The sequence below is a fragment of the Podarcis muralis genome, chromosome 15 (assembly GCF_964188315.1).
Source record: "Podarcis muralis chromosome 15, rPodMur119.hap1.1, whole genome shotgun sequence".
NCBI lineage: Eukaryota > Metazoa > Chordata > Lepidosauria > Squamata > Lacertidae > Podarcis > Podarcis muralis.
In genome coordinates, this window is record NC_135669.1 from 36,767,192 (window position 1) to 36,793,786 (window position 26,595).

At 48.5% G+C, this 26,595-nt stretch overlaps 1 protein-coding gene across 8 annotated transcripts in view; it reads right to left on the reverse strand.

Moving 5' to 3' along the window:
- Window positions 1–26,595, reverse strand: part of SGSM2 (small G protein signaling modulator 2) — an 84,746-nt gene that overhangs the window by 16,015 nt on the left and 42,136 nt on the right. For 2 of the 8 annotated variants that reach the window (XM_077919836.1, XM_077919832.1), the window contains exons 3-16: window positions 24,812–24,974; window positions 23,339–23,410; window positions 22,327–22,491; window positions 20,177–20,244; window positions 19,131–19,276; window positions 17,929–18,063; window positions 15,281–15,405; window positions 13,591–13,658; window positions 12,826–12,989; window positions 11,492–11,627; window positions 10,357–10,491; window positions 5,816–5,966; window positions 3,482–3,546; window positions 1,419–1,564 (exon numbers count right to left, since the gene is read on the reverse strand). In XM_077919836.1, coding sequence (XP_077775962.1) covers window positions 1,419–1,564; window positions 3,482–3,546; window positions 5,816–5,966; window positions 10,357–10,491; window positions 11,492–11,627; window positions 12,826–12,989; window positions 13,591–13,658; window positions 15,281–15,405; window positions 17,929–18,063; window positions 19,131–19,276; window positions 20,177–20,244; window positions 22,327–22,491; window positions 23,339–23,410; window positions 24,812–24,974 — 1,739 coding nt within the window. The remainder of the gene's footprint in view (window positions 1–1,418; window positions 1,565–3,481; window positions 3,547–5,815; window positions 5,967–10,356; window positions 10,492–11,491; window positions 11,628–12,825; window positions 12,990–13,590; window positions 13,659–15,280; window positions 15,406–17,928; window positions 18,064–19,130; window positions 19,277–20,176; window positions 20,245–22,326; window positions 22,492–23,338; window positions 23,411–24,811; window positions 24,975–26,595) is intronic. The other 6 variants (XM_077919833.1, XM_077919837.1, XM_077919835.1 and 3 more) reach the window with 6 other exon arrangements.

Below are 26,595 nucleotides of genomic sequence, written 5' to 3' on the forward strand. Positions count from 1 at the left end.
CGCTTCAGGTTACAGAGTCCGCTAACCCAGAAATAGTACCTCGGGTTAAGAACTTTGCTTCAGGATGAGAACAGAAATCATGCTCCGGCAGCGCAGCGGCAGTGGGAGGCCCCATTAGCTAAAGTGGTACCTCAGGTTAAGAACAGTTTCAGGTTAAGAACGGACCTCCAGAACGAATTAAGTTCTTAACCTGAGGTACCACTGTATTTATACCTCGCCCATCTGGCTGGGTTTCCCCAGGCACTCTGGTAGCTCCCAACTGAATGGTGAGGCCTAGTTTGTCAAGTTTCATCCTTACTCTAAAGCAGTTTCCCAAACTTGGGTCTCCAGCTGAACTACAATTCCCATCATTCCTGACCGGCTAGCTAAGGATGATGGGGGTTGTAGTCCAACAAGAGCTGGACTCCCAACTTTGGGAAACACTTCTCTAGAGGGTTTCTGGAGGACCTGCTGGGTCAGTGACTAAAAGGCTCTTCGGTGGAAGCTCTCTTCCACTCCTGGCTGTCTGGGACTATCATTTTCCTGCCTTCCTTGGGAGCATCATGAGGCAACTGATAGAAAACAATATACAAGAGAAGATGGGCCTTAATCTGATTCAGCAACGTAATAAAAAAAAGGGGGGGACCCATCGCCACTTAACCTGATTGCATCTCATAATGGTTTCTTAATGGCCTGTTATCATCAAGTGCATCTTCAATGGGCTCGCGGCTATTTAAGCAAATTGATTTCAGAGAATCTGCCCCTTACGGGTTTGAGTACCAGCTCCATACATCACGGCGGCGTCCATGGAAGGCCTGTGAGCATTTCTACTCAGGCGACAGACGCCATGGGCCAGAATCTTCCTGCTAAGACCAGGGCAGCCCTGCCAGGTCAGCCAGCAACAAAATCCGCCCACTGCCATTTGCTTTGGTGGCCAGCCAGAGCCCGAGAGCAGGGCGCAAAAGCAACAGGCCTCTCGTGCCGTCGACATCTTCTCCCCCGGCAACTGGTGCTCAGAGGTACACTGCCATGGCGCATGGAAGTTCGATTTCAGCTGTCAAGGGTGGGACTCATCATCAGAGCCCTCCTCCCACTCTGTGGATTTATCTATTTCCTTTTTAAGCTGTCTAAGCCACTTTGAAGCTTTTTGGGTTGTTGTTGTTTACAACTGAGTGTGTATGAATTTTACGAAATAGATCAATAAGCCGGTGGTCGTTGGCTACTTCCAAGCTGTCTGCAAGGGAAAGTGGCCCTAGAGTTAAAGTCTCCCCAAACCTGATTTTATAGATAGATGGGACAGAATGGAAGGAGGGAAAAGCTATTTGTGCGCATGTGCACTACATATGGTGTGTTTCTGTGTGCGCATGCTTGAGATTCTTACTATATCAAGCAGCAGAGCATTTCTATAAAATCGATCAGTGCAGAGGGAAGCCTCCTACCTTCTTGTCCTTCTGATATTTGCTCCAGACCTCTTTCGTCAGGCCCCCCGCAGCACTTGTGGGTTTGTCCGGAGGGATGATGGTGTGGCTTACCAGGGCAGACAGGTGCGTCCGGACGGTGGACAGGTGTCGGCAGTAGGCGAGCCCTGAGTTCGAGGGGGAGGAGAGAGAAAAAGATGGTTAGCAGAGAACTGAACGACCTGCCACTTTAAAGTTGAATGAGTGCTTCACACGCTTTTTAGAAAGTTCTTTAAAAGGGCAGGCACTGGTGTATGGGGGTGGTGAGGGTTTTAACCCTTTCCCCCAGTGTAGGTTAAGGAAAGTAGGGCGCCATACGGGGTTAACCTTTTCGACATGCAGGTATGGACCACAGAGCATGAAGAGGGGGAGAATTGTAACCCTTTCCCCATTCAGGTAAGGACCACAGTGTGCTGTAAGGGGAGGGTTGCAACTCTTTCCCCATGCACGTTAAGGGACACAGGAGGGCACAGAAAAGGGGGAGGGTTTTGATCCTTTCCCCAGATGCCGGTTAAGGACCACAGTGAACCAGGGGGAGGGTTGTAACTCCTTCCCCACCCAGGATATGAACAACAGTACATGGGGCAGAGGAAGGGCTTTTAATCCCCCTCTTTGATAATAATTTTATTAGTTTTCAATTAAGGTAAAGGTAAAGGCACCCCTGCCCGACAGGGCCAGTCGTGTCCGACTCTAGGGTTGCGTGCTCATCTCGCTCTAGAGGCCGTGAGCCGGCGCCGTCCAAAGACACTTCTGGGTCACGTGGCCAGCGTGACGAAGCTGCATCTGGCGAGCCGGCACCAGCGCCGCACACGGAAACGCCGTTTACCTTCCCGCTATAAAGCGGTCCCTATTTATCTACTTGCACTTAAGAGTGCTTTCAAACTTCCAGGTTTTCAATTACAGTCCAATAATAGCCTCATTTTAACAATACCAATATATAATACAATTATTAATACCAATCGTTCAAATACAGAATTATATAATTTAGATAAAGTGCCCCCCCCCCCGCAAATGCTGGATTAGATGGTTTGACGATTTTCTTTATTTCTGCATTCCAAAATCTTATTAATTTCAATTACAATCCAGTCATCATCATAATCCCTCATACAACAACTGCAATATTAATAAACTTCTATTCGTGTGGACACATTAAATGATTTCTACAAGTACAAGTGAGGAACTCAAAACTAAATCCTTGTTCTTCCTGTGTGTGGCAATTATTCTGTCCGTGGTGTTTCTTCCTGGTCCTGTAAGATGTCTTTCCCCCGGCTGTTGCTATGATCCGTCATGCCTTGGGCAGAGCTGATATCCCATTGTTGCTGATTTAAGAGGGGAAGGGCTTTTAAGGCCCTTCCCTATGCATGTCAGTACCACTGAATAAAAAGGCAAAGGTAAAAGTAAAGGATGCCTGGATGGTTAAGTCCAGTCAAAGGCAACTATGGGGTGCGGCGCTCATCTTGCTTTCAGGCTGAGGTAGCCGGCGTTTGTCCACAGACAGCTTTCCGGGTCATGTGGCCAGCATGACTAAACCACTTCTGGCCCAACGGGACACCGTGACGGAAACCAGAGCGCACGGAAATGCCGTTTACCTTCCCGCCGCAACGGTACCTATTTATCTACTTGCACTGGTATGCTTTCGGACTGCTAGGTTGGTAGAAGCTGAGACAGAGGAATGGGAGCTCACCCCATCATGTGGATTCAAAATGGCGGCCTTCTGATCGGCAAGCCCAGGAGGCTCAGTGGTTTAGACCACAGCGCTATCTGCGCCCCTAAATATCACCCCTGAATATCACCCTATGTCCCAGCATGTTATTCGCTCCAGGAGAGAACTTTCCATTGGTACCCATTTCCCTCACAGGGCTGCAATTCCCAGAGCAGTTTAACCATCGATCCCTGGGGTCCTCTAGGAATCGTAGCTCTGAGAGAGAAAGAGGTCTCTTTCAAACATCGGAAGACTTATTTCCAGGCAAAACACGATACATCTCAATTGGGACAGCGGACTTACACCACCACCACCCCCACTTGCAAACATGGGCTTTACTTACATCCATAGAAGGCTCTGGAAATAATCTGTTTCTTCATGCTTTGGCATAACATTTTTAGAGGGGTCCTGTTGAAAGGAATATCCAAAGGCTTTAGACTGACAAATGCACATGTTACAATTTATTTTTAGAAGAAACTTCTCAACAACCTGACGAGAAGAGATGGGCTTGTCGCTGTCTCTTAGCCTGAAGTCCAGCTAGCAAAGGTGTACAGCTGAGTGTGGACTGAACTTGGGGGAGGGGTCTCCTTGGTCGTCATCTGCTACTCTGGCTCGGCATTGTCACCTGCTCCCTTTAACCACCTAGATCAGTGTTCCCCAACCTTGGGCCTCCAGCTGTTTTTGGACTACAATTCCCATCATCCTTGACCACTGGTCTTGCTAGCAAGGGATGATGGGAGTTGTAGTCCAAAAACAGCTGGAGGCCCAAGGTTGGGGAACACTGACCTAGATTGACTGGATTGACCAGAGGCAGAGGAAGCCGCTCGGGCACCTGAGGCAGCGCACCCAGGGGCAGGGCGAGCCGCCCATAAGGCAGGGTCCACCACAGGGCCTCTGGAGTCTGCCTGCTTCCTCCCACTCAGCCACCCTACAGCTGGGGGCGGATTAGGAGGCGGTGGGTGGACCATTTGGGCAGCGCTGAGCCTGCATGCTTCCAAGCCACAGCGACTCTCCCAGGAGAGACGCGTGGCTTGGGCGCGCTGCAGGCCCCGCAGTGAGTGCCACCTGGCACTTTGTCACCCCCCTCAGTGGTAACACCCGGGGCGGCCTGCACCCACCACACCCCCTTCCTCCGCCCCTGGGATTGACAACATCTCAATAGACTTGTGTGTCAGGTTTTTTTAGATTGTAAGCCTGAGTGCAGAGATGGTCCTAATAATGGATACAGTGGTACCTTGGGTTACAGACACTTCTGGTTAAATACGCTTCAGGTTACATACTCTTCAGGTTACAGTCTCCGCTAACCCAGAAATAGTACCTCGGGTTAAGAACTTTGCTGAAGGATGAGAACGGAAATCGCGCGGCAGCGGGAGGCCCCATTAGCTAAAGTGGTACCTCAGGTTAAGAACAGTTTCAGGTTAAGAACGGACCTCTGGAACGAATTAAGTTCTTAAGCCGAGGTACCACTGTATTTTAAACTGCTCTGGGAACTTTTTTTTTTTTACTAAAGGGAGAGGATGCAATCACCATAAGTAAATAAATAACAGAATGGTGCCTTCAGGTTAATTTTGCCTTCAGATTAATTTCCTGGATTGGCAGATTCCATAAAATAATGCTTTTTTGAAAATGAAATGAAATGATAAATGGAAGTGTTCACAGAAATTGCAGATGGCTTTAAATCTTAAAGGTCAGATTGCAGATGGCTGCTGTAAATGAAATGAATTTATACACAGAGAAATGTATGTTATAAGCAAACGTTTAAATGTTTGATACGGAGATTTTAGAGATGATTCATACATTTATTTAAAGAAAATAGATGGCTATTCAATATATATCTCATCGTATCTTTGAAAATACATAGCTGCACTGTTAAAGGTTTTGTATTAAGGTGTCACAGGAATATCAAAAGGTTTATGTTGCATTATATGATATTCTTGTTAATATTTGTACTATCATTTAGAGTTCGCATGGTGCATGTGATTTCTGTATTCATTTTTTTTAAAAAAAAATTATTAGAAACAGAAAAAAGAAAAAAATTGCAGATGGCAAACACTGACCTAGAAGAATTTACAGAGGGGAAACCCTGTTGTTTTTTGCTGCAACAGACTTAAGAGTCTTGTGGAACCTTAAAGATGAACCTATTTATTATGGCATAAGCCAGGCACCCCCAAACTCGGCCCTCCAGATGTTTTGGGACTACAACTCCCATCATCCCTAGCTAACAGGACCAGTGGTCAGGGATGATGGGAATTGTAGTCCCAAAACATATGGAGGGCCGAGTTTGGGGGTGCCTGGCATAAGCTTTCGTAGATTACAGTCTGCTTCATCAGATGCATGGTGCAGCTCCTGAGTTTATCATTGGAGGTGTGTGTGTTGTAAACAGTGAGGTTGAAAAGAAAGCACAGAGACAATGCTGATTATGTTAATTTTGTTTTTCTGTGTTCTCAACAGTTTTGTGATTTAACCCTCGTCAATCATGCGATTGCCGCCAAACCGTGCATGCTGGCAATGAGGGATGGAGGAGAGATTGAGTTCAGTAGGCACTTAAAGCACAGATCTGTAAAATCTGCACTTTCCAAAGCAGTATGCAAACTGAAACGCCAACTATTCTTTGATATTTGCACTAACACAGAGAGCCCCCCAAAGGCAAGGTCAACACCTGGGCAATTCACTTCACCTGTCGTGGATGCAGGTGCAGCAGCTGGGAACGTCGTAAGGGGAGCTGCCGGTGGAGCACGAGAGGCAGGAGGACCCCTGGCTGCACGGGTCCAGCTGCCACGACAACAAGCTGGCCCCAAACCCCTGCATCTCTGACGTGTCGCCGATATCTAGGCAAAAGAGAGAAATGGAGGGGAGGAGAGGGAGAAATATTTAGCGCGATACGAAGCCTCGGAGCAGATCGTGCGTCCTTTGGGCTGAGATTTCAACAAGGACAGGGAGGGAGGAGGAGAAATACGCTGCAAAGATTTGCAGTGTGCTTCCCCTCCGATACCCCCCCCCCCAACCAACACCAACAAGTCGCAACACTTTGATTTCTCCCTGCTTCTGTTTTGCTCCATTTGGGGCAAATATAGCTAGAAAAAGAAAAAGAAAACATTGTGACTCTGATTCCGTAAGGCACAGTCAGCATGGTGCCCTTCCAGATGTGTTGGACTACAACTCCCATCATCCGCAGTCAGATGGCTCGTAGTCGGGGACGATGGGAGTTGTAGTCTGTGGCATCTGGAGGGCACCAGGCTGGGGAACCGCCACCCCTTTATTTCCCCTCCCTCTTTTTAAACCGGATGATGCCTTTCATAAACGACTGGCTGTCAGCTCATCCATGATGTCCATTAAGGCAAATGGCTTGGGCCCAAACCAGGCGGCCGTACGGAAAACATGCAAGCAAGAGGCGGGCTGGCGAGGTTATCTCCCCACAGCTGCGCTTTCAGATTTTGGCAGGAAAGGGTTAGAAAATAAGAACGGAGGAGGAACTCCAAAACATGCAACTTGGTTAGCCGACACAGCGTGTATTCCCCTTTTCTCCAAAAAGTGGCCTATTTCAGGGTGGGGTTGGAGCAGTTAATGGATTCAGCTATTATTGCAACAGAAAGTGTTAACAGAAAGGTATATGGGTTGGATCGGAGAATGTGGTTAGTGTTATCCAAAAGAGAGAGAGAGAGAGAGAGAGATGTTATGTTCATGCTATAGAAGCCAAACTCCATTAAAGCAAAAGCGAGCAGGGAGGATAAAAAATGCTCTTCACCTTAATTCTTCAGGAAGGAGCTGAACAAGCCAGTATTTATGGCAACTTCCCCCACCCCAAATCCATTTGGCCAACCAGTCTTAAAGGGGTGGGGAGTGTGGTTTGGGTTTTTCCTCCCCTTCTCCCCCCACCCCTCCACAAGACAAGAAAAAGACATCTTTGGAAGGTCTTTATTGATTAAAAGAAACCGTATCCTTTTAAGGTGAACCCCACAGAACCTAAGAATTCAGATGAAAGGTACCAGAACTGGTGAAGAATTAGAGTGAACAGCATCTTCAGAAACGAGAGCTCATTTTTGTTTGTTTTTGCTTTTTGTTTTAAATCGGGTTTCCGCAAATCTTCCTGATCAATGGCCAGATTTTCAGCCGCATGCAAGAAATGTCAAAAGGGGGTGGCAAGGAACTCAAAAGCAAAATGGAGAGCGAGGTGGGTGCAAGAGTGCTGTCATTATGCTGTCCAGAGGAATGGTCAAGGCGCCAGGGGTAGGCTGGGTAAGGAGAGACTCTGGACTTCAAGGTCTTATGGCGTCTGCTTAAGTAATGTGCATTGCTTGGCAGAACAACCTGTCAGTTTTCTCATCCTTGGTCCCAGTGTTGCCTCTTGTAGCAGGGAAGAGGAGGGAGACAAAACCAGCATGAGTCGGCTCTGCCTGTCATTGGCTCTTGCGCCACCTACTGTTGGGCTCCTTGCCTTCTGTCCCATCATTTCCAATGTGCACTGGGCTCCTCTATAAACATTCCCCGTACACTGAAAACTAGGAAGTCAGGGAGACTTAGTCTTCTTCCTGACATGCTAATTTTATATGTGCATGGATTTTCTTCCGTTTATCCCTAATAAATCATGTTCCTGATACTATAGATTTATTTATTTATGAGAGAGAGAGAGAGAGAGAGAGAGAGAGAGAGAGAGAGACTGACTTTGGGGAAATTTCTTTTAAAAAAATATTTATTTTGCTTGTTTGCAATCAGATTTATATCCCGCATTTTCCTCTCTCCAAAGAGAGATAAGCAAAGCGGCTATAGAAAGCCTGCAGGACAAAACAAAAAATAACCCAATTTAAAATGAGGTAGAAGTATGGCAGTCCTGGCTGCCAATGTTGCTACTTTTCGGGTGTTTTGGAGTGCCCCACCATCAGCTCTATGGAGGGTGTGTGTTCTGGATGCCACGTGGCTCTTGCGCACATGCATGTAGGTGTGTGGGGCTATTGACATGTAGGTGCACATGCGGGTTGGACTAGATGACCCTCGGGGTCCCTTCCAACATGATTCCATGCCCTTCCCTGCTTGCTCATCCAGATAGCAAATGTTGCTGACCGAGTGCACTGGAGTGACAAAGCACCAGGCCATAGGAGGACAAAGCAACCTCAGTCCTGGGGTGGGGGGAGAAATGTGGCCCTCCAAGCTTCTCCGTTCGGCCCTCAGAACTCAAGCCAGGCCACACCCTTCACTGGCCCTACTTCACATCACCCCTGTGTGTTTTCTGCCTGGCTGGGATGTGTCTTTGAACTCTTGATCATGCCTATTGCTTGCCTGCACACAGGAGGGTATATCTGTAGAAACTAGCCCACTGTACAACAGGTAGCATGACTGCCTGTCGCTCCACCCCCTTTTACCTCTGTCCACGCCCACCACGAGCATTTGGCCCCCAGAGGTGAATGAGGCCCTCAGGCTACAAATGGTCCCCCATCCGTGTTGGAATAGGATGGGAGGACAGAGGCTCAGGCTTTGATCTGGCGCCCCAATTGCCTTCTTCACCGTTTTGCATCTGCCCAGATACCAGTTGACGGAGCCAGATTGTGAACAGATTCAGACATGCGGTAATGGTTGTTATGGTTCTGGACAGTCAAGAGTTAACACTCCAGAAGTGTTCTTATTAACTGGGTGCACTGCCCACATGATCTGGGCATTTTCCTTTGACCCGTGCTCTGTGGGGGCTGAGCTCTCTCTGGAGAGCAGTCTATCTCAGAATGTGAGCAAGGTAGTTTCATTTTTGTTAGAGACAGAAAGCTGCAAACATGCAGCTAGATTCTGTAGGTTTTCTTTTCTGTTTGTTATGCTCCTAAATAAAGAGTGTTAAAATAGAAGCACTGGTGTCGAGCTGAGTTACTGAAGACACCACGTCGACACAGACAAGCCATTTTACGCGGCGTGTGAACTCTGCTATTATCCGGCAACTGAGAAGAGTGGCAGCGCGCGAGTGGAAGCGTGTGGGCGCCATTGAAGGTTGTCAGAGTGGCAATAAATTCAGATTTATTGCAGGGCCGTTGCAGCAGACTCAGTGGGTCAAAGGGTTTACGACCCACAAACTTTAACAATGGTTTTCCTGGAGTGGAAACTGGAGACCTGCGTGCCACCATCTTTGGCAGGGGTGGGAAGCTTGCGGCCCTCCAGATCTTGCTGTGATACAACTCCCATCGCCTTCGGTTCGTTTGCTATGGGTGTTGGGAGTCCATCTGGAGGGTTGCAGCTTCACCACCTACAGTATAAGCCTGGGCTTTGAGTAATGCTGGTACGAGAAAAGGCATTTGACCCCCAAAAAAGGCTCGACTCCAAGTATTTATATCAGGCCTGACCAATCCGGAGGCTTCACATAGGCTGCCAATCAGGAGGCCCAATGTTATACCCGCAGTTCCCTTGTCCGCCTGAAGAGGCCTTTGCACACACCACCTTAGAGGCATGGGCAGGAATTTGGAGGGGCAGAGGGACAGCAAAGTAAACCCTACAAACATAATAACATAACATAACATAACAACATAACATAACATAACATAACATAACATAACATAACATAACATAACATAACATAACAACATAACAACATGAAAAAGGAAGGAACAGGCAAGTTGCTCTCTAAAGAAATTACAAACACACACATTTTGCCTGTCATCTCAGTTTCGACAAATGCGAGAAACCTTGTTTTAAAAAAGGAAAACTGGGATTGTAGGGATTATGGGTTGCCCAGCAGGAAGGGGGCAACTACCCCCTTCTTCACTGCCACCCCACTGTGGACAGCCATGTCTTCAAGCTTTTTTGGTTCAAGGTCCCTGAGTACTGAGCGCAGACTACCATCTAAGCCAGACTTTCTCAACCTGTGGGTCCCCAGATGTTGTTGAACTACAACTCCCATCACCCCTAGCTAGCAAGGCCAGAGCTCAGGGATGATGGGAGTTGTAGTCCAACAACATCTGGGGACCCACGGGCTGAGAACCGCTGATCTAAGCAGAGAAGAGAAAGGAGTTAGTGACTGTTTGTAACGGAAACAGGGGACGAAAGAGCCACTGGTCTCTTAGGTTTCCCTTTTCCAAGATGGCCTCCTTGCAATTCCTCTGACCCGGAAGAACGAGCATCAAGGCTGCAGCAATGCCAGCACCATTGCACGTTGCGTGCGAGTGTGAGAAAGTATGTTTTGCTCTGGAGCTGCCAGGGGGTGGGGATGAAGAGGGAGTGGGGTTGCGGGGGGAGAAGGATAAAAACCTTTCATCCTTTTAGGATCTGTGAGGTTCCGATTGCAGATCATGGATAGCATTGCGTGCAGCTTGTCTTCATCGTCCTCGTCATCGTCGACGGAGGCAGAGCGGCTGGCAGCTAAGTGGTGGTAGTTAATAGTTACTGCTCAAAGAAAATAGTGAAAGAGGAATAAGAAAAACAAAACGGGCATTGGGATCCACCAGTCAAGCTTTGAAAGGACATGTCTGAAGCAAAGGGAACCGGGTCCTCCCCTCCACAAGGGGGCACACACAAGATTCTGACATCATGGATTGGTAGGAAGGCCACCTTCCAACCAAAGGCCCATTCATCCATCGCTAAGAGCCGAGCATGAACGGCGCAACAGCTGGGGTTGGTGCTTCCAAAAGCTGTCGAAAGATGGCTTGCCTACTCAGCCAGTCAAGGAAGACTGCACACAATTGTATACATCCCCCCACCCTCAATGTCACAAACAACCTTCCAGAATCACAGATTTGTAGAGTTGGAAGGGACCACAACATCCTCTAGTCCAACCCCCTGCAATTAAGGAATCTCAGCTAACACATCCATGGCATGATGAATCATTGGACTACAACTCCCATCATCCCTAGTCACTAACCATGCTGGCTGGGATTGTTGGTTTTGGGAGTCCATCTGCATCTGGAGGGTTGCAGGTTCTCACTCCCTGTGGTAGATCCTTCAATTTTATTTTTAAAAAGAGAGACGCATGCTACCAATGACTGCATTGAATGCTACAACTCACAATTTTCTGTACGTGATAATTTCTCATGGAAAATCAAATGCAATGCCAATTTGCTGGTAAGTCTCTCTTTTTTTAGACTAATTGGGTTTTTATTGTATCATATGTTGAAAACTCTTAATAAAATTGATATAAAAATAGAAGGCCACAAGTTCCCCATCCTTGACCCTGATGATAGTTCATTAATTATTATTTTTTAATGGCACTGAATTTTATGGTGTGATCTATTTTTACGTTGCCTCGAGGGCAATTTAAGCCAAAAAGGAACGGTGTGAATGTTCTAAATAAGATTAAGAACTTCAAGGAAATCCCCAATGCCGCCGCTACCAAAGAAATTACCGTCATCTACGTAAAATGAAAAATCAAAACAAAGGAGGTTCTTACTGTTGTCGTGCCTATGACCTGGGTAAATGATCCTGAAGACGTAATCTGCAGCCGTCTCCATAGCCACTGGCATTTCTTCCAGATCCACAGACCTGTTGTGGGTGTTCCGTTTCCGGAGTTTGGGGAAAACTTTGCCCTACAATGTAAAACAGGGCAATCCGACAGGATGTAACTCACAGAGAGGCTGTAGTAGAGAGTTCTAAATCGCTCTCTCATGACACTAGATCTCAAGGGGTTACCCAACAAAGCAGTATATCCAGGGCAGGCCAAAGGAGGACTTCCTTGCAAGATGTGGAAGTCAATTGCCGGAAGAGGTGGCTAATGGAGCAGGGCGGTCTCTTTATCAATGGCTAAGATGAAACCTCCATGTTCAGAGGCAGTCTATCAGCGAGTACCAGTTGCTAAGGAGCAGCAACTATCGTAGAGGGCAATATAACCTTCAAGACCTGATTGGGGGCTTCTGAAGAGCATTCGGCTGGCCACTATGAGAATAGGCTTCTAGCTTAGATGACACTTTTGTGCAATCTAGCAGGGCTCTTTTTGGCCTTTCATGGAGAAGGAGGAATGGTCTATCTTGCTCCGGCAATTTCTGATATGCAAGAGGAGGCGTGCCATCAGTTATACAGCCATAATGGCACACCCAAACACGAACACACAAAGGTCTGGGAAGGCTTGGAAATCCTGGGGTTTGCCGATTGCATCCTCCAACAGTCCAAAGAGAACCGAGCCTGTTCAGAATGCTGACTAACTGCGGGTGATGGACTGGACTGGATATCCTGGAAAAGGGCACAGCTGGGTGGCTGGCTCCCAAGCAGCAGCGCTCCACCCTGCAGTGGAGCAGTTCTCAGCAGCTGCTTGCCAAAATACAACCTCCCCCTTCATGAAATATAACCGAGTATTAGTTGGTTGGGTGAGGTGCATAGCCGTCGAGAGCTGGGAAGCATATGGTTGGTCGAGACTGGAAGAGAGACCCTGATTGGACACAGCAGAGTGGGGGACTGGGCCACCTATCAATTGCCGCTTGAAATTAAACAGTGGAGGTATAAGCAAGCTTTGAAGGCCCAACAGGGAGCCGATTGCTGGGCCTGCAAAGCACCTTGCACAGCTCATGGGGACTCTGCATGGATCCCTACAGGTGCCACTGATAGATGGGGAGCCTGTGACTCTACAGATGCTCCTGGACTACAACTCCCATCATCCCTCTCCATCAGCCATGCTGGCTGCTGTGGCTGATGGGAACTGGAGTCCAGTGACATCACGAGGGCCGGAGGTTACCCATTACTGTCCTGTCAGGTCCATATGGAAGGCGTTATTTGCCAGGCTAGAGGGCTTACCTTTCCCTGCTGGGACCACAGTGGAGGCTCCAACTGTCCACGGGGCAGAAGGCCGTTTTCAAGGCAAGAGAGGAAGGCAAGGAGGTGTCCGCCAGGCGGGAAGTGAAGCGGGGGCCGTTGGATGCCATCTTGGCTCACCAGAACCAGCGTCGCCCCTCGCTCTGCTGCAGGAATGAATATGCCTCAATGTTAGCTCTGTTTACGTAAGTCAAGAGGAATCTAAGTAGAGTGGTTAATGTGGGGAGGAAGCCTGGCACATTCCTACCAGGCCTCAGGGAGAATGTGCACATAATCTTTCCATGAAGCACATTTCCTGGTCAGTATTCATATTTCCCAAAAGGCTTTGGAGAACGTGCATATTGCGACTGAATTTTGTACATTCTCTTGTCATTGTGCATAATCCCCAACAAGCCTTGGAGAATGTGCATAAGTGTTTGACCTCCCCAGGGTGCAAGCCTGGGCAGTGTGTATGGAGGTCCTGGGCTGCCCAGACAACAAGACCCCACCTCTCGCCCTCATTGTGACTGAATTTTGTACATCTCTGGGCAATATGCATTTTCTCCAGTCAATGGGAAGGCGTGTTGTGGGCCATGTAAGACTAGGCAGCGGAACAGCAGCAGCCTGAGGAGTGAAGACTGCACACTGCTGAACAAGAAATTGGAAAAGGTGGCATGTGTCTTGGGGAATCTGCATACTGACCGGAGAAAGTGCATATGGTCCAGAGATTCCCCAGATTCCCCATGAGTAAGAGCGTATGATGCTTACGTTGCTGATGGCAGTGGATGCACACGATTTGGCTAAATGGCACAATCAAGGCATAGTCCCAGTAGATGCTGAACGCATGTAATAAGATAAACAAACAGAAATACAAGAGGTGATCATTTCTTCAAGGCCCTGTCAACCCAACATAAATTTGTTTAATTACTAATAAAATAAATAAATAAAAATTGTCCAGTAGCACCTTAGAGAACAACTAAGCTTGTTCTGGGTATAAGCTTTCGTGTGCATGCACACTTCTTCAGATACTTGTTTAATTACTGTTTGGTGTAGTGGTTAAGAGCGGTAGTCTCATAATCTGGGAAACCGGGTTCGAGTCTCCGCTCCTCCACATGCAGCTGCTGGGTGACCTTGGGCCAGTCACACTCCTCTGAAGTCTCTCAGCCCCACTCACCTCACAGAGTGTTTGTTGTGGGGGAGGAAGGGAAAGGAGAATGTTAGCCGCTTTGAGACTCCTTAAAGGGAGTGAAAGGCGGGATATCAAATCCAAACTCTTCTTCTTCTTCTTGATTGATTGGCTAATAATTGAAGCTTTTGTCAAGGCAACGCACAACACACAAAATTAGTATCAGCACAAAGCACCTGCTTTGGGGCTAGAGCAGTGGCGTAGCGTGGGGGGTGCAGGGGGGGCCGGCCGCACCGGGCGCAACATCTGGGGTTAGGGCAAATCCATGGGTTAGGGGGCGCAAATCCACAGGTTAGGGGGCGCAAATTACTTGCCTTGCCCCGGGTGCTGACAACCCACGCTACGCCACTGGGCTAGAGGGGTTTTGCACATGCCCCTCTCTGCCCTCTGCCCAGGTGAGAAAGAGGCAGGATCAGGGTTCAAAGACACAGCCTAGCCTAGGGAGCAACAAAGCAGGGAGGGGTGTGGCCTGCAAAGAGATCTGAAGGCCAGTGTCAAAGTGTGACCCAGCAGTAAATCACACCATTCAAAGCTGAAGTTAACTCTTTATTAGCAGAAGCAAGATCTTCCCAGATTTGGCAGGAGATCAAGCAGCTCATTCCTAGTAGTCTTACTCCATGAAAATCAGAGAGTAAAGGCCTCCACCTCCCACACCTGTTTATGTCTCCTCCTCTCCAGGACCTTCCCCAAGCAATCAGAGACTGTGCCTGCATGTAGCCTGCCACCGCTCCACCCATTTCAGCCCTATTCTGGTACTGGGAGACTAGGGGGAAGGGGAGCTTGTCGCAACAGGAAGGAGAGACACCAGGGTCTCTTCACCAGCCAGACTCCCCTCTGCCTCTTGACCTCCCTCCTCTCCTGCTTCAGCTTCTGCCTCTGATTCTGGACTTCCCTCTACCACCAATTCTCCCCGCTCACTAAGCCCTGTTACCCCTCATCTTCCGAAACCACCTCCTCTTCCCAGTCTTCTCCCTCTTCTCCCTCATTGTCAGCCCACCACCACTCCCCGGGCTCTGAGTCTTCTTCCCTTGGGGGTTCCCCAGCTGGTTCCTTTCACCATTCCTATGTGTCCAGCCAGTCTGTGACAGCCGGGCAGAGAGCCCTGGGAGGACCACATCTGCACTCCCCTCCCAGGCCTGAGGTTCCCCAATGGTGCATTACAGCGAATGGGGCGCTTGCCCCAAACAAGCACAGTCTGCTCTCAGCCAGCCCCCCGCCTGCCAGACTTCTTTCTTACACCCAGCGGTCGCAAGGGCCACTACTGCGTCTTACCTTTTCTCAAGCTCCGAGTCCCCCAGCGTCCCATTCATGAGCTGGTTCGGCGTCCATTTCAGAGTCAGGGAATCAGCCGACTGGTGGAGAGAGAGGTAGCCCGGGATGGCCTCCATGTCATCTTTCTGTTTGGGAAGCCAGCCAAATAATAAGGAGAGGAAATGGTTTAGGACAAATGTAGGAGAAAGATAGCAACACTGTGTACCGCAAAAACGAGAAGAGCCCTGGTCAGCCCAGGCACTGAGGTCCAGCTCCGAGGGTCTTCTGGTGGTTCCCTCCCTGCGAGAAGTGAGGTTACAGGGAACCAGGCAGAGGGCCTTCTTGGTAGTGGCACCCGCCCTGTGAATCACCCTCCCATCAGATGTCAAGGAAATAAACAACTATCTGACTTTTAGAAGACGTCTGAAGGCAGCCCTGTTTAGGGAAGTTTTTAACATTTGATGTCCTATTGTGCTTTCATATTCTGTTGGGAGCTGACCAGAGTGACTGGGGAAACCCAGCCAGATGGGCAGGTATAGATAATAAATTATTATAATATTATTATTATTGAGGACACTGCTTCTGCACATCCCATCCCCAAAGGACCTCAAACCTTTCAACAGCATGGCTTTGAACTGGAAAGAAACTGGGAGCAGGCGAGGCCCTGGGCTGCACATCAGAAAGCAGGCAGAGAAAAGTCTTTTGCTCCCTCTCTCATAGCACTAGAACATTTTCCTCCAAGAATTGATCTAATCTTCTATTAACGCCATCCAAGCCATTAGTCATCGCTGCCTCCTCTGGGAGAGAGTCCCGCAATTTAACTATGCCCTGACTGTGCGAAGAAGGACTTTATTTCATCAGTCCTGAATTTCCCGACATCCAGCTTCCTTAGATGTCCCACCAATTCTATTGTTAGGAGAGAGGGAGGTATAATGTTTCTCTGTTTCTTGTCCTCAACTTTGAATGCACAGCCAGCTTCCAGGCAGCTGTGAAGGATCAGTAAGGCTGCGAGATGTCCTGTTGAGCACAGCAAAGAGACAGAAAGCGAGGGAGAGGAAAGGGGACCAAAAATAGGAGACGTGTGATGTCGAAGCCGGGGTCTCCTTGACCCAGGTACCTAGATGTAAATGAAGCCAACATTCTGGTCTTCCCTTCATTGACTTGCACGAATTGGTGACTCATCGCAATGCTTCCAACCCTCTCTGTCCTGTTTGTGACTCATGTCTTTAAATGAATTCCCTTGTCAGTGTCCACTTCATATCTTTTAATTCTGACGTGAAGCGGCACATGTCCCCAGCTGGCTTGTGATGATGCACTTAACAGCCAAGATTCTGGAGAGATCGTGATATTGGCAAACGAGGTGAATTAATATATACCCCTCGCCAGACTCTTTTCTCTCCTTCAGTACATTATTGGGATTATCAAGGCAACAGGCTAAAAGTGACTTACCTTGGGTTCATCTGCACTGCACATTTAAAGCAGTATCATACCACTCTGAACAGTCATGGCCTGCCCCTAGAGAATCCAGGGAATTGTAGTTTGTTGAGGGTGCTGAGATTTGGGAAGAGGCCCCTATTCCCCTCCCAGAGCTACAATTCCCAGAGATTCCCGTGGAGAGTTATTTGGGTGAAGTCCCAGCTGCTTAAAGCGGTTTGATACTGCTTTAAAGGTACAGCAGGGCTGGGCAACATCTGGTTTCCAGCATTGCGATATGTTGTTGTTGTTGTTTAGTCGTTTAGTCGTGTCCGACTCTTCGTGACCCCATGGACCAGAGCACGCCAGGCACCTCTGTCCCCCACTACTTCCCACAGTTTGGTCAGACTCATGCTGGTAACCTCGAAAACACTATCCAACCATCTCGTCCTCTGTCGCCCCCTTCTCCTTGTGCCCTCCATCTTTCCCAGCATCAGTGTCTTCTCCAGGGAGTCTTCTCTTCTCATGAGGTGGCCAAAGTACTGGAGCCTCAGCTTCACGATCTGTCCTTCCAGTGAGCACTCAGGGCTGATTTCCTTAAGAATGGATGCGTTTGATCTTCTTGCAGTCCATGGGACTCTCAAGAGTCTTCTCCAGCACCATAATTCAAAAGCATCAATTCTTCGGCGATCAGCATTGCGATATATCAGCAGCTAAATACGCAATATGCTGATACGGTGGAATCTTGGTTCTTGAATGGCTTAGTTGATGAACAAATCGGCTTCCGAGCGCCGAAAACCCGGAAGTAAGTGTTCCAGTTTTCGAACGTTTATCGGAAGCCAAACGTCCGACGCAGCTTCCGCTTGAGTGCAGGAAGCTCCTGCAGCCAATCGGAAACCGCGCTTTGGTTTTCGAATGGTTTCGGGAGTCAAATGGACTTCTGGAATGGATTAAGTTTAAGAACCAAGGTTCCACTGTATATCACAGTATGGAATGTATCTCAACTGCTTCTTTCTCTCCACCTTAGGGGAGGAAGAAGCAGCTGAGATGCCTCACCTAGCCCTACTGAACAAGCCCCCATACCTCTCTCTAGCTCACGCAAGTCAGGGGGCAGGATCTGTATGGGGGCTTGCTGTATGGGGGCTGGGAACAGAAGCAGGATTCTTGGCACGGTTTCCTCTTTCTAACACCAATATGAAATGTCACCCCAGGCAGATGTGCTCCTCTGCCCCACGCCACACTATCCAAGCACTTACGGGCTGAACCAGGACGTTGTTCTTTCCATACAGCAAGTGTGTCCGGGAATTCTGGTGCAACGACTCGACGTAATCTCTAGCCGAGGCAGCAAAGCGATCCTCCGACATGCTTCCGCTGGAGTGCCGTTTCCGTATCTGGGGTGGGGAAAACACGTGAGGATACCGTTGCGTTGGCTGCAATGGGCAACTGTGAATAACCTCCTGCTTTGTTGAGAGAGGCGGCCTCACATTAATTATATTTTCATTGTTAAGTTGTGGTTATTCCTTGGCTTTACCCTAACCCAGGGTTTCCCAAGCTTGTGTCTCCAGTTGCTGTTTTTTTGGACTATAACTCCCATCATCCCTTGCTAGCCATTGCCTGATCCTGTCCCCCTGGCCATGCTGGTTCAATGGGCAATGGTGATACAAGACACCAAAGAGAAGTGCCCTTTTCTGGGGTGGGAGAAACAACAAAAGCTTCGCCCCATATTAGATTTCCGAAAGAGGAACAGCGTCACATTTCGCAGCAAGGCCGCCATCTGAATTCCTCAGAAGGAAATCCTATTGATTTTGATGGGCTTCACTGTCCAAGGAAGAGTATTCAGAAGTCCAGCTATATTTTAGTGTTCAGTTTTATGCTTTTGTAATAATAATAATAATAATAATAATAATAATAATAGCATGCCACCCATCTTCTAAATCTCTGAAAGTCATCAAGAGTACATATTTTGTGACTTTCAGAGATTTAGAAGATTTCTGTTTATTTGGTTTTGTAGAGAGTGCATATTTCATATATTTCATATTGTTCAGTGTTCTGTATAGATTATATAAAGTGTTTATATTGACATTACATTGTGGTACTTGGTCATCATGTTGCCTTTGGATATTACTGATCCCTATATGGAACAGATGCACATTTCTTTCCAGCTCTACAATTCAATGATTCTTTAGTATTTACAGTCTGAGGGGCGGGTGCCCCTAAGGAGTCCCACTACACTTTCAAGGATTCGTGGGGTAGAGCTGTGCTTCAAAAGTGCCCAAAACATACAGTGTGCATGCGGCCTAAATGGGTTATAACCACGTTTGCCACACCCTTCTAGATATTCTGGACCTCAGCTCCCATCATCTGGCTGGGCCTGATGGAAGCTATAGCCCCAAAACATCTGAAGGGCCATGGGATGGAAAAGGCTGCGCTGCCACGTCAGGGAGAAAAAAGGACCCACTCCTAACGCCGGCCGTTTGGACGGAGAGTCTTGCCGGCCGTGGGCTCCGTGGATGCGATGCCGTTGGACCAGTTCGTCGGCCGAGGGGTCTGTCCAGAAGTGGTCAGCTGTTTTCAGCTTGGTGTATTCCAGGGCACAGGGTCCAACTGAGAACAGACCAAAGAGAGAGAGAGAATGGAATTGGGAAACTCATTTGGGGTGGAAGAAAGCCAGTAGCTTCTCCTCTGCTAAAGAGATCTAAGCCAGTGATGGGGGCTCCAGATGTTGTGAGACTCCCAACGCCCATCAACCTTGACTACTGGGCCATACTGGCTGGGGCTGGTGGGATCTGGAGTACAATGACGTCTGGAGGACCTCATCCCTGGTCTAAAGGAAGAGGCAAATAAGTTGTTTCCCAGGTTATCTCAAATTTGGGTACTGCTTGATTTCCAGTGGTGGAAGAGCAACATCTTTACTTTTCGCTCAGGGAAACTCTTCATCAATCAGGGTGGCAGGAGCCTCTTGGTGGTGGCCCTCAGATTACACAACTAATTGCCTGTGGACGTCTGCCAAATCCAGCATCTTGGCCCTTGGCAAAACAGGATTTAAGTACCTATCAGCCTTTATATCAGGGACAGCTAATAATGAATGCCCTTCAGCTGCTGTGGACTACAACTCCCAGCATCCCTAACCACTGGCCATGCTACCTGGGGCTGATGGGAGTTGGAGTCCAACGATGTCTAGAGAGTCACAGGTTCCCCTACCCAGACCCAGCTCCATAGAACATATAACCCACTCCTCTTTTACCAGGAAAGGAAAATTGGGATTTTTAAATTGTTGATGCTGATGCCAAAAGCTTAGCGGTGCCTCAGATAGAGCCCATCGCTTCACGAAACCTCCTCTCCCTTCCTCTCCCCGAATCCTTGCTCCTTCCTTTGGTGCAATAGCATCACGTTTCTTGACTCATGTTCATCATCTGTGCAAACGCCTTTTCGGCGAACCACATGGGGACTGTCAAAACAGCGCTCTTCCAAAGCACACAGAAATAACATTTGAAAGATGCTCACCCAGCAGGCAAGCCAAGATGGGCCCACAGACCGGATCTGCCAGCAGAGCTTCTCTCTCGTAATATTTGCTGGAAGAGAGAAACCACACAAAACGACCGGCGATAAAATAACATTTACCTTTCAATGAAAAAAAGGAGCAGGGGCGTTAATGAAGTTTGCCATGCGGAGGAGAGAGAGGCGCTCTTCCGGTTATTATTATTTAAACACAGGCCACGTTTTGAAAGGAGCGGAGCCTGAAACTAAAAAAGCAGGGCTGGCTTTCTTACACAGGGGCCCCTGCCTTCTATACCCTGGCAAAGCATTTGCTCCTTGAGCCTAGGGTTGCGTGCTCTGACTGGCAGCCGTTCTCCAGGCCAGAGTGAAGGCTGGTGCCTTACGGCAAATGGGAGGTCTGCCCCACCAACTCAGTCTGCCCTCATACCTTAGCTCAGCTGTTTAGAGCAGGTACAGGCAACCTCGGCCCTTCGGATGTTTTGGGACTACAACTCCCATCATCCCTGACCACTGGTCCTGTTAGCTAGGGATCATGGGAGTTGTAGTCCCAAAACATCTGGAGGGCCGAGGTTGCCTATGCTTGGCTTAGAGTGTGGGTGCTGATAATGCCAAGGCTGCAGGCTCTATCCCTGCATATTCCTGTATCGCAGGTGGTTGGACCTGATGATCCTCAGGGTCCCTTCCGTCTAAAAGGTAAAGGTAAAGGGACCCCTGACCATTAGGTCCAGTCGTGGCCGACTCTGGGGTTGCGGCGCTCATCTCACTTTATTGGCCGAGGGAGCCGGCGTACAGCTTCCGGGTCATGTGGCCAGCATGACTAAGCCGCTTCTGGCGAACCAGAGCAGCACACGGAAACGCCGTTTACCTTCCCGCTGCAGTGGTACCTATTTATCTACTTGCACTTTGGCGTGCTTTCGAACTGCTAGGTTGGCAGGAGCAGGGACCGAGCAATGGAGCTCACCCCATCGCGGGGATTCGAACCACCGACCTTCTGATTGGCAAGTCCTAGGCTCTGTGGTTTAACCCACAGCGCCACCCGCGTCCCCCCTTCTGTCTACAATTCTACATCCCTCTGATTCTATGGTGGGAATGGTGGCATTTCACCACTAGAGGGAACAGGAGTCCTCACTCTTTCCCCTAAGAGCGCTGATGTCATTCCCACCACCCAGGAATATTTTCCTGGTTTTAAAAAAAGAAGCAGTGGGCTGCCTTTGCAACTCGGTGGCCTGCCTTGGCTGCTGCCCATAAGACCATTTTTTTACAAAAATGAAAGCGGCAGCATCAGCATTTGTTCGTACAGATTTGGGGGCAGAGCACACAGGAGCCTCTCTTGAAGGCATATTGTTAACATGGAGAGGGAACTGGCACAACGGAAGCCAGCTGCTCTGCCTCGACCGGTGAGAAGGAAAGCATCGTCCCTAGTTCCAGGTGTATTGCTATTGATGCACAAAGATTATGCCCAATGCCAGAATAAAAGAAGTGTTTAAAAAAAATCTAATCTAAAAAGAAACAGGAGCAAAGAGAAGAGAAGCAAGATGGAAAAAAGAAACAGAAGAAAGGAAAATAAAATAGATAGATAGATGATGATAGATAGATAGATAGATAGATAGATAGATAGAGAGATAGAGATAGAGATAGAGATAGAGATAGAGATACAGATAGAGATAGAGATACAGATAGAGATAGAGATAGAGAGATATAGAGATATAGATAGATACATGATAGATAGATGATAGAGATAGATAGATAGATAGATAGATAGATAGATAGATAGATAGATAGACAGACAGATAGATACAGATTAGATAGATGAGAGAGAGAGAGAGAGAGAGAGAGAGAGAGAGAAAGAGAGAAAGACTCAGTCGAGTTGTGATTTAAATTTGTTTTAACTGTTTTTAACATGGCTTTTTAAATTAATATGGTCCATTCTGGGGTCTTAGGGTAAAAGATGGGCAATAAATCAAAATTATTACTAATGATGAGAGAGCCTCCATTCATTGCTCTGCCCACTAGTGGCACGTGGCCTTCGGAACGTTGCCCAGAAAGGAATGCAGCCCTTAGGCTGAAAAAGCCCCCCCCCCCAAGCCATTGAAAGCTTTTTTTATAACGACAGCATGCTCCACTCGTGGCTCTCTTTCCTTTTGCACGTCCCTTACCTGCAGTTGTCCACCACGTACTGCACAATCTTGTCCAGCACCCTTTCGATCAGAGCGGTGCGAACCCAGATGTGCTTGACAGCTTGTGGGGTCAGGGCAGGGGCTTTGCTGGTGGTGGACGTCTGCCTCTTGAGGGATTCCTGGCCAGCCGGCTGAGTTCTCCTGCTAAAGAGAAATAAAGAAAGCCCGAAAACTCTCAAAAAAGAGAGGGTTTAAAAGCTTCATCACAAACACAAGTTAATTTGTCTGGAGATGGATTGACAACTCTGCGCCTGCCCCAAATGCAAGGCTTGCATTTCCTCAAGGGGTCACTTCTGGGGGGAGAGCACCTGTAAATGCCTGGTAGCCATTGGCTAGTAGCCATTAACAGCCTTGTCCCTGATTTCGTCTAATCATCTTCAGAAGTCCTCCAAGCTGGTGGCCATCCCCGCCTCCTGTGGCAGTGAGTTCCACAGTTTATGCGCTCCATAAACTTCCTTCTATCTGCCCTGAATTGTCCAACATTTGGCTCCACTGGATATCTCCCTGTTCTAGCATTAGGGAGGTGTTTGAACCACACTTGTGATGTTGTTATGTTCACCTTGTGCTCATGCGTTGACTGGAGCTACCATTTCAAAACCAGAAGGCATAATTGGTTTTCGAAAGAGTGTCAAAGCAACAGCTGATAGGAGAACATGCTAGCAGTAAAACAAGCCTTACTGACATTGGTAAACTAGTTTAAACTGGAGAGGATGGATGTGGGGGGGGGGGGCGGCAAGGAAGAGGAGAAAAAGAATCCATCCGAAACATTTTTGCTCCCTCCTTCAATCTGCCGGACTATGGGGAAAGAAAATAAAAACCCTTATTTGTCTAGCTCAGCCTTTGACAATCTGGTGCATGCTCTGGACTACAACTCCCAGCAGTCCCTGGGAGCTGGGGCTGGTGGGAGTTGTAGTCCTAAACATCCAGAAGGCACCAGATTGCTGTAGGCTGGACTACCCCACCTTATTCTCACTTGACATAAACTAATAACCTGAGGAGTGAAAGAGGCGCTGGCTGATAGCTGAAACTCCTCGCTATATTCTCCAGCTTTCTTAAAGGTGACCTGAAAAGGGAAAAAAAGATGGATTCTTTTGAGACTTCTTGGGGGGGGGGTTGTGTGTGAGCGTGCACATAGGCACACTTGGACTTTGGGGGGGTCATGCCTTTGGGGTTTGGGCCAACACAGACCAAACAGTCAGCACCTAGAACAGTGTGTTCCCAGGGAATTCTGGATTAAACCGGAACAAGCCTCAGAGGAGAAGGGGTGCGAGAGAGACCGGCTGCCCCCCCCCCCCATAACACCTTGCCAATTTCAGTAGCCTCCCAGAGCATTCACAAAATCAAAGGATGGCTTGTTTTTGACAGAAAGGATAAATATTGCTAAATAAACTATTGTTGTCCAAAATTAATGGTGCTGGAAAACTAATGGTACCTAATATAGCTATAATGGAGAAAATTATGCATAATTTGAGATTTTAGGGAGGACTAGAACACTTTTTTAAACGCTTTGGCATTATTTTCTGCTCAACCATCATTTTCAAGACAACCCTTGTCACCAGTTTAGCAATTCGGGAACTATACTTGATAATCTGATAATACCGATAGTCCTTATTTGGATTTTGTTATTTTAACCCCATGTTAAAACCCGAGCGACTGTACTCATTTCGTGTGCCTATTTTATAATTTTCTTTTTTCACCTTCTGATTTCTGTCTGCTGTTACGAGTTGTTCTCTCCATTTTATGTACGTTACAAAATGTTTGTTTGTTTTTAAAAGAAACACTCCCCCTCCCCTTTCAGCACAGATTTAATATCTGCTGCATAGCCATCGTGGAACCTTTTCACATCACCACACGGGCTATTTAAATATAAACTTGTTCAAAATGTGGCAGCACAGCTGAAGCAAATATTTAAACAGGGCAAGGAATAAAAGGACCCGAAAAACCTGTCTGAGATGACCTCTTAAGAGTGCAAGTAAGGTCTCCCTTAGCCTTGCAATGCGTGCCTGGGACCAGTCTGTTAAAATGTGCCCCTGCACATTGGCATCAAGGCCGGGGGGGGGGGGGGACATGAGAGTGCTGGGATCCTTGGCCGCTGCGCAAGGATAACGCCCCCCCCCCCCAACATAGCTGTCAACCTTCCCTTTTTTTGCGGGAAATTCCCTTATTCCAGCAGCATTTCCCGCTGCTATCCCGGATTGTTAGATATCCCCAGGACAGGTGAGGCTGCTGATCCCTTCTTTTCAAGGCTGCTGGTCCCTTATTTTCAAATCTGAAAGTTGACAGCTATGCCCCCCTGATGCCAGCCCTTTGCAGTGTGCAGAAATCAACACGCTCCAGTCTTTCAACTGAAAACCCTGCAGATCTAACTCCGGGACTGGGCTGGGGGGCGGGCGGGCAAACTCTGCAAAACAAGGTTTCGTCACTGAGCTGCGGACTCCCTTCGGAGGCAGACCTTAACCCTCACCTGCCTTCTACCTGCTGCAGCAGCTCCTGGGCTTTCTTGCACACGTCGCTGGCAACGTCGTACGTCTTGCCGACCTTGGTGAATAGGGCGGCGATCTTGTCGGTCCGCAGGAAGCCGGCTGCCCGTCTCTTGAGCATGTGCAGAAGGCAAGCTTCCACCACCCCTGGGAGGAGATGAGAAGGCAAGAGTGTTAAGGAGCAAACCCCACTCCGCTGGAGAGTTCTGTGGTCTTGGGGCAAACACAGGCTCTTGTTTAACAATAGGAGCAAAAGGACGGTGTAGTTCAGGGGTGGGTCTCCCCGGAAGCTCAGGGTGGATGGACTCAGTGGTCCATCAACCACAGCCAGGTATAAAATAAGAGCATGGATGGCGAAGGCTACAAGGCTACAAGATGGCGCTTCAGGGGGAGAAGCCAACAGCCTCACTGCATCCCATCCTAAGCTATTACCTGGGATGACCTGGGTGTACAAATGAAGAACTACCTCTGACTACCATCAGGCTCCCGTCGCAAAACACGACAGTGGCTGTTGTCCAGTGTTAGAAACTCAGGTGTATAAGCTAGGTGCCAAATAGCTCCTTAAAGGTAAAGGGACCCCTGACCATTAGGTCCAGTCGTGGCCGACTCTGGGGTTGCGGCACTCATCTCGCTTTATTGGCTGAGGGACCCGGCGTACAGCTTCCGGGTCATGTGGCCAGCATGACTAAGCCACTTCTGGCGAACCAGAGCAGCGCACGGAAACGCCATTTACCTTCCCGCCGGAGCGGTACCTATTTATCTACTTGCTCTTTGACGTGCTTTCGAACTGCTAGGTTGGCAGGAGCAGGGACCAAGCAATGGGAGCTCACCCTGTCACGGGGATTTGAACCGCTGACCTTCTGATTGGCAAGTCCTAAGCTCTGTGGCTTAACCCACAGACCAAGGTTAAAGTTGCCAAAACAGAATGTCTAGCTGCCATTTTGGGGCAAGACGGCTCTCAAGTCTTATTTTTTCAAATGATGGACTGACTGTGATTGATTCTCAGTTAAACATCCGGCTAGTTCAAGTGGCGACCTAGAGCTAGGTTAAGAACTTTGACAACTGGAAAGAAGAAAAGTCACTTGATCCAGAGACATTGGCCTATTCCGACCTCTTTTTCTTAATGGCGATTGATGCTGCTCAGGCTGCACAGAAAAAGCATTTTGGGTCCAGAAATTCATGCCCATTGTGCAGACAAAAAAAGAACAGATAGAATTCTAAGGGAGAGGGTATTAGTGTGTGAAAACCGTCCAGATCCAAGGATTCCCCAGGCACGCACCTCCAGATGGTGGAGATGTCAGGCTGGGACATCCTGGCACCCAGGCATCTTCACGTGGTCGATAGCCAGGTGCAAAATGCGCCAGGCGCCTGGCTCATTGCAAACACTGCTGTTGCTTGCAAGCAAGGAAGAGCTCTTCATTCCGGCTGAGAGCAGGACAGTTCTAGCAAGGTCCAGAGGTCGAGATTCCAAGGCACACAATCAATGGAAGAGGTTCACAACCAAACAGAAGACGTCCCAATAGTGGCCCCTCCCCTCCCGCCAAGCTTTTAAAGATGAGGCAGCATGAGCAGGACCCTCTTGCCCAGCTGGCCTGCTGTGTGCCCACATGTATGGCCCACCTGGGCAGGTGCATGAACTGATCCCACCTATGAAGGCAGCGCCTGGTTCTCAGTGACAAGACAGAGCCCTGCTCCTTCTATTTCCTCCTTTTTTCCCCTATCTGAAGCTGCCAGGCCAGACCAGATCCCAACGGGGCAAAAGGCACCC